At 50.4% G+C, this 7,511-nt stretch overlaps 1 protein-coding gene across 3 annotated transcripts; it reads right to left on the minus strand.

Annotated features, from left to right (window-relative positions):
- Nucleotides 1-1,404: 1,404 nt before the first annotated feature.
- On the minus strand, nt 1,405-5,983 carry CDPF1 (cysteine rich DPF motif domain containing 1). 3 transcript variants are annotated; one of them, XM_082636893.1, is made up of 4 exons: nt 5,965-5,983; nt 3,475-3,587; nt 2,307-2,418; nt 1,405-1,991 (listed from the first exon to the last, which is right to left on the minus strand). In XM_082636893.1, the coding sequence occupies exons 2-4, from the start codon at nt 3,585-3,587 to the stop codon at nt 1,845-1,847; spliced, it is 372 nt and encodes a 123-aa protein (XP_082493019.1). In that variant the 5' UTR covers nt 5,965-5,983; the 3' UTR covers nt 1,405-1,844. The 3 variants fall into 3 exon arrangements, with proteins under 3 accessions (XP_082493019.1, XP_082493017.1, XP_082493018.1); XM_082636891.1 differs by lacking the exon at nt 5,965-5,983 and adding an exon at nt 5,490-5,769; XM_082636892.1 differs by lacking the exon at nt 5,965-5,983 and adding an exon at nt 5,490-5,824 and having other exon boundaries at nt 1,853-1,991; nt 2,303-2,418.
- Between the last annotated feature and the right edge of the window lie 1,528 nt (nt 5,984-7,511).

Raw genomic sequence — 7,511 nt, forward strand, 5'->3', positions numbered from 1 at the left:
TTTTTTTAAATCCTAATGTAAATATTTTACTCACAATCATGCATCTAATAGCAAACATTGGGATTCTTCTGCAATCAGTGTTAATTGACGTATACTCTCACTAGCCTGGCTCCTGGACTTGTTGGAAACACACAGGAAGCTGAAATATCACAACTGAAATACAACTGCACGCACACACGCACACACACACACACACATCAGAGCTTTCCTTCTCTCCTGAGTCATGTGGAATTCATTTCCCTGTAAACCTGTTCCCTTCCTCATGCTTCACATGCAAGCAGCACGAATGAGTGAGTCTGTTTTATCATTTCTACCAGCAAGGCTGCCTCTGACCCAGGTCAGAAGTCACTGATTTCGCACAGCAGGATCCCGCTGGAGACCATGAACTATTCCTGTGTAGTAAGTAGCTGTCTGTTCTTCAGGGAATTACTACCTGTGGGTTGTTACCAAAGAACTTTGCAATTTGAAAGATGCTGATGGCAGTGATTGGCAATGGCTGGGTCTCTGCAGCCTCCAGAGCCCAACCCAGAGTATAAAGCAGAAGCCACAGAGCCCGTGAGTCTCCCATACGATGTTTTCCATACCTTGGCAGATTTCTTCCTGATGTGTATCTGTACCGCCCCCGGGACCCACAGGTCCGTCACACCCAAACCCAGGGGGAGCCTTTGCCAGACACGTGGCAGAGTGGTGCAGGTTCCCAAAGCCAGGACTGAGCTTGATTCCTTGGTGTGTTTATTGTTACTGTTCTTGGGTGCCTTATACTCTCAAAGTATTGAGGGGCTGACAGACCCTTTGTATTTTATATACTAAACAGGAGCAATTCCAAAGCAGATCTTTTCTGAGCAGGTTCTGACGCCCTCTCCCCAGCTCAGACCCTCCGGGTGTGACTGGTGGGGAATCCAGGGCCGCAGGAAGCCGGGGTGTGCGGAGGAGAGCAAATGGAATCTTCTTAGTCACTTTACTGGCAGTGGTTCCAGGCAATTAGAAAATGGCTATAGAATAACTTTAATTTTTTTTTAATTTTGGGTCTTACTCATTTTCCCTTTAGGAGATTGAACTGATCGTATATATTGATTTCTATCCTGAATTTATGGGAACTTAAATGTCTGGAATGTCCTACTGTAAGACTGATGAATGTAAAGAGTTAATTTCAGGGTACAGTGTTGCCTTAATGGTTTTAAAAAATAAACTATTTTTAAAAATTACCTGGCGAGTTTTCAGTGATGCTATGAGATGAACTGTTTGTTTGGTCTGAAAAAAACCAATCCCCAGCTGTAGGGTCTGCCCTTAACCCGGAACAGTCCCCCAGCCCCACAGCTGACGTGGTCTCTACCTGTAGAGTCCAGTGACAGAGCGGACCTGGGACAGTGTGGCCCCAGAAGACAAAACCCAGCACAAACATCGGTCAGTAAAAGCTCTTTATTCATCCTCTCATCAGACATGTTTCTAACACACTCCAGGCAGCGTGCACTGGTCCTGCGGAAACTACAGAATTGGACAGAGCAGTTCCTGCCCTCTAAGAACTGGCAGGCACATGGCGAGCCCACAGTAAGTGTCTCACCAATTGCTAAGGTGGGGGCCGTGAGGGCAGGGGTGCTGCGGTCTTCGGAGCACCAGGGTCTGGGGTCTGCCTTTTGGGCACCCTCGCTGCGTGGCTCCTGGCCCTGTTGCTGCTGCAGGCAGACCCCAGCTCCCTTTGGCTGCAGACACGGCTCCCGATGGCCCAGAAGCAAGGTCGGTCACGGCGGCTCCCAGCTTGGCCTCATCTCTGAGCCAGGCCACAGAAGCCCGCTGGCCAGGAGCCCCGTGCAGCGCACTGCTGTGGACCTGGTACCTGACTGGACTCATGTTCGAGAACCAGGCTGGCTGGCAGGCCTCTTGGATGGGACTTTCCTTTTCTCCAAGTCTTGCTGAATTTCCTGAGGGAAAGCATCAATGTTCTCCCGGACACAGGGGAGGCAAAATCTCTTGGAGTAGAATAAACTGCATTCCTGAAAGAAGAGGGGGATGGAGGAGCCTGAGTACCATGGGAAGCACACTGCAGCATCTCCCAGAGCCTCCAAGGATCTCTCTTCCTCAAACCCCAATGAGACCCTCTAACTGACCCCAGCTTGCCTGTCCCCTACCCCTCTGTTGGCTGCAGGGACCCACCCATAATGCAGCAGACCAGCTGCGTGACTGTGAGGGCTCCCAGGACCACCAAGGCCAGGAAAGGCTCACGTGTCACCTGTCTCACAGTCACGCACGTGAGGTCCCAGCCACAGGGAGAGAGGGAAGGCGGCCCCGGCCGCACACGGCTTACCCACCGGGCCCACACACACCAGCCTGCCGCATAAGCTGCATCTCGAGCCGAGGATCAGGAATCTGTCCTTGTTGGGGGTGAAGGGGTCCCTCATGACATAGCTCTCCTCCAGGAGGCTGCAGGACAGGAAGTGGTGCCAGTGGGCAGAAGGGCCCAAACCTCTGCTGACGAAAGGTAGCCAGCTGCACGGACCTCCCCGGGGCCCGCTCACCGCGCGTGCTCATCGCAGGGAGGGGTGGCCCCCAGTGCCACCAAGTAGCAGCAGAGAGGCAAGCAGTGGCGCCAGGCTGGGATGAAATGAGACCTGCTCGGGCTCCGTGTCAACCGCAGGGAAAGAAACCACTCCTCCTCGGCCCAAAGAAGGTCTGCTGCAACTCGGCCCCCAGACCCCAGCCTGACTCAGCAGGGCGGTGGGCGGGCACAAGGCCTCCATGCGAGCTCTCCAAGCCCTCCCCTCACCTCCAGATGACACCCGCTCCCAAGCCGCCTGCTTCCACACAGGAAGAACAGGGCGCTTTACACTGGCTACGGTTCTGGCCTCACAGTGCACATCAGAAAGGAGACCAAGAGGATCCGAGGCAACACCCCAGGGTCCTCAGGGCCGGAGGAAAGAAGCCTGGCCCCCGCCGCTTGTCCCACGTAAGGTACTGGTCAGATCCCCACAAGGTGGCCTCTGATGGAGGACAAGTTGAAGGTCAAGAATCAAGCCCCGGGACCCACTGGCTCTCCTCTGGGCCATCCATGGGCAGATGCACAGGAAGCTGGTCCTCAGGGCTCACTCCCACCAGTACAAGAGCCGCAAGGCAGGCAGCTTCCCGCTGAGGTGTCTTCGTAGGAACCAGCGGGACCAGTGACAAGGCCCAGCCCCAGACGCGGTGGCCTCTGCAGCTCCCTGCGTTCCCAGCTGCTGAGCTGTTTCAGCCTGAGCCACGGTGCTTCCACCCCACAGCTGGAGCAGGTGCTGGACTCTGGGCTGAACAGGGACGAAGGGACGGGGAGGTTCTAGGAGAGCTGGATGGCCCTCGAACCTTGCCCTGTGCCTTCTTGGGTCACACCTGAAGTGCCCAGAGCCCGGGCCGGGTGGCCCCAGACACAACACCCAAGCCCTGTGTCAGACTTAGGTCAGCCAGCTCTGGGCGGGCTCCCTGGGGTGCTGGGACCCTGGTACTCACACGACAGACTGGGTGCCGGGGGGCTGCTGCCCCACGTAGCTGTATGGAGCAGTTAAGGCACAGAGCTGGCACTCAAACACACCCAAGGGACGGCGCTCCGCCTCACACGCCATCTGCAAGGTCAAAAGACAGGGCATGTCGCCTACAGAACCAAGAGCTACCCACATCTCAAAGCTCCCCACTGCCTGCTCCTTACCCACAGGTGAGAAGGGCACCGTACAGACAAGGCACCTCAAGTTCAGAGTAAGTGATGAGACCTGCTCAAGGTCACACGTTCTTTTCAAGCGCACTTGAGCTATTCACCAAGATAGACTATATTCTGGGCCATAATATGAGCCTCAAACTTTAAAAGCCTGAAATCATAGAGTACATTCTCCAACCCCATAATAATTAAATTAAAATCAGTAACAAAGAGATACATGGAAAATCTCCAAATATTTGGACATTAAATGATATACTTCCAAATAAACCATAATTCAAAGAAGAAATCACAAGAGAAATTAGAAAATATTTTGAACTAAATGAAAACTAAAATACAAAATGTCAAAATATGTAGAATGCAGCTTAAGCAGTGTTTACAGGGACATTCACTGTTTTAAATGCTTAAATTGGAAAAGAGGGTTTAAAGTAAATCATCTAACTTTCTACCTTAAGAAGCTAGAAAAATGCAAATTAAACTCAACATAAACAGAAAGAAGAAAATAATAAATAACACAAATCAAAGAAACAGAAAATGGACAAACAATAGGAAAAAAAATCGATAAAACCAAAGGTGGTCATTTCAAAATGTCAATAAAGTTGACAACCTCTAATTAGACTGATCAAGAAAAACAGGAAGAAAATACAAATTACCACAATGAGGAATGAAATAGGGGACATCACTAAGACTACAGACATTAAAAGGATAATAAAGCAATGCAGTGACCTTTTTTACCAAATAAATCTGACAGTTTAGATGAAATGGACATATTTCTTGAAAAAACACCATTTATCAGAAGTGACTCAAAATAGAAAACCTGAATAGCCCTTTATCTATTAAGAAAACTGAATTCATAATTTAAAATTTTTCTTTAAAATGAAATAGAACAAAAACAAACAAAAAGAACAACAAAAAAAAAGAAACAGAACACCAGCAAAACTTCACGCCCAGATGTCTTTACCAGCAAATTGTCAAGCATTTAAGGAAGAAGTAATACCAACCTACAGAAACTGTGTCAGAATACAGAGAAAGGAACACTTCCCAAGTGATTTTGAGGCCAATATTACATGGACACCAAAACTGCCAACATTACCCTGATACCACTCATCAGACAAGGCTACTACAGGAAAACTACAGAGTAATATCCTTCACAAGCAAATATGTTTAGCAAAATATTAGCAAACTGAATTCAATAATACATAAGAAGCCTAGGGCGTCACGACAGAATGGATTCAACCCAGGAAGGCAATGTTGGCTCAACATTCGAAAACCAGTGAATGCCAACTCATGAGAGCAACAGAATAAGGAAGAAAAACCACACCACCATTTCAATAGATGCATAAAAAAACATGACAAAATTCAAGGCTTTGGGTGGTGCTTCAGAGCCAAGGGGCTCCCCACCTGACTACAGAATAAATTCCCTTCCTTGGCATTTAAGGCCTCTTTAACTTGGGACTTATCTCCCAATGACTGCCGTCCAGCTCCCACCCCTCCATACAGCAGGCTGCAGTTCAAGCGGCTCCATCACTGTCCTTCAGGTGTTCCCTGCACTTTCTCACACACACACACACCCGCCCCGGCCTTCGCTCCTGCTGTTCCTGCCACCTGGAGGGTTTTCCCCAATGTCTCTACCTATGGAATTGCCCTCTGGCTGCCCTGAAGATTTTCTGTTCACCTTTGGCTATCGACAGTTTGACTATACAACTACTTTTTTTTTTTTTCCTTTTAAACCTATTTATCCTGCTTGGGCTGCTTTAAGCATTTTGAGCTGTGGTTTAGTATCTTTCATGACTTTTGGAAAATCCTTAACCATTACCGCTTCAAATATTTCTTCTGCCCCATTCTTTCTTGTCTCCCGCTGAGATTCCAACCGCAAATACGTTAAACTTTGATGTTGTCCCGCGGTTCTTGGACCCTTTGTTCTGCGTTTGTTTTTTTCTACTCTTTTCTCTCTGTGTTTCATTTGGGTCATTTCTACTGCCCTGTCATCAAGTCCATTGATTTTCCCTTGGTTATGTCGAATCAGCCGACGTGCCCTCGGAAGGCTCCGCGGCACCGCGCAGTCCGGGCGGGACCGGGGATGATCGGGGCACAGGCTCCGGGGATGAGCCGGGGCGCAGGCTCCGCGGCCCGCCCCCAGCGCCGTGGGAGGCCGCTCGGGCCTCCGGCGCTCGGAACCCCGCAGGGCTCCGCGGAGGCGCCCAGGCCGGGCCGGACGCACGAGACGCGCCGGGAGGGACCCGGGCGCAACCGCACACGTCCCCGCCAAGCCGCCAGGCCGCGCCACTCACCGCCGCTACCGCCGCCGCCGCTGCCGCCGCGCGGCCGAGCCCACGGCGCGTGCGCGGTGAGGCGCGGGGCGGGGCCTCGCGGCGGACTTCCGCCTTGCCCTCCGCCTAGCTGCGGTTTCGCGTACCCGATCTCTGGGGATTGGCAGCGGCTGGGCAGCCCCTGGCTAGCTCACGCCGATGTGGCCCGACGTCCTGGCTGCTCCAAGGCTCTCAGCTTCTTTCTGGGTTTCCCACCGGGCTCCACGGAGTCGGTGCCGCCGGTGCGCGGCCCACAGATAACTCGGCCCCAGCCGCATTTCCATCCCCACGTGGTTCCTCTCACCGCGCGCTTCGGACCGAAATGCCCTGGTTTTAGTTCTCATGGTACCCGTCCCCCAACTAGGACGGAAGCCTCCGGGGCCTGGGCCCAGGGCCGCAGGCAGTGGTTACTATGTGCCCTAAGGCAACAGACAGAATGGGTTCAAAATGAGCCCTGTGGCTTCCTGCGACCTTTAAAAGCTGTGTGCAGCCGGGACTTGTCACTGTACTCCTCCAAAACCTTAAAGTGGCCTAAGTGGCCTGCAATGCCCGTCGTCATCTGGGACCACCATCCTTCAACTTCCAGGTCTTCACCTTGGGGCACCAACCACGTCAGCTACCAAAAGTTGCACTGGACCCCAAGCTCCCCGTCCCGAAGCTCAGACAAGGGCTTCCCTAGACCTGCAGTGGCCGTCCCACCCCACTCCTGGCCCCTCTACTCGTGTGTATTCGAGGCACTATTCTACGGGGCTAGGGGATGATTCTGAAGCCAGCAGCCCCGAGGTCTGGGACTTTTAACTTTGGGGAATCGAGAAATAAGGATTATATAAGGTGTCTTAGTAATGCTGGCAACAAGAACTATTTCTGGGCTTGAGCAAGAGCGGCTCCTGCCCTGAGCCTCAAGAATTAGCGAGCCCTTATATTCTGCTACTAGAGCATGTGACCTCAACTGTGCTTACAGCAATGGCACTCTTTAGATCAATTCAAAGATTACATACTGTTGGTTTTTATTTTTGGATCTGCCCAAAGATGGGCCACTTGATAAAGCATTTAAAATTTGACCTAAATCCACTCTGAGATACATGACTGGTTATCCCACGAATGCTGTCAAAGCCATTTAGACAGTTTAGACAAGTTACAAGCTGCACTGGAAGAGTTAAAGTGAAATAATATTCAAAGAGCAAATCATGGTCTTTGTCAGAAAATAAAGTTAATTTTGATTTGAGCTGTCCAGAGTTATTAATATAAGAAAAAGCTTACCAAAAAATCCAAAAGGATTAAAAATATCTAATAAAGCTTTAGAAAAAAATGGTTTCCCAAAAGAAACTGCATGTGAAATAAGCACTAAATCAAGAGAATGAAAAGACAAGCCACAGAATGAGAGAAAGTATTTGCCAAAGGTATATGTGATAAAGGACTGTTATCCAAAATATACAAAGAACTATTAAAACTCAACAGTAATAATACAAACAACCCAATTAAGGAATGGGCCAAAGATCTTAACAGACACCTCACCAAAGAAGATACAC

The sequence above is a fragment of the Mesoplodon mirus genome, assembly GCF_964341445.2.
Source record: "Mesoplodon mirus genome assembly, chromosome: 11".
NCBI classification, from domain to species: Eukaryota; Metazoa; Chordata; class Mammalia; order Artiodactyla; family Ziphiidae; genus Mesoplodon; species Mesoplodon mirus.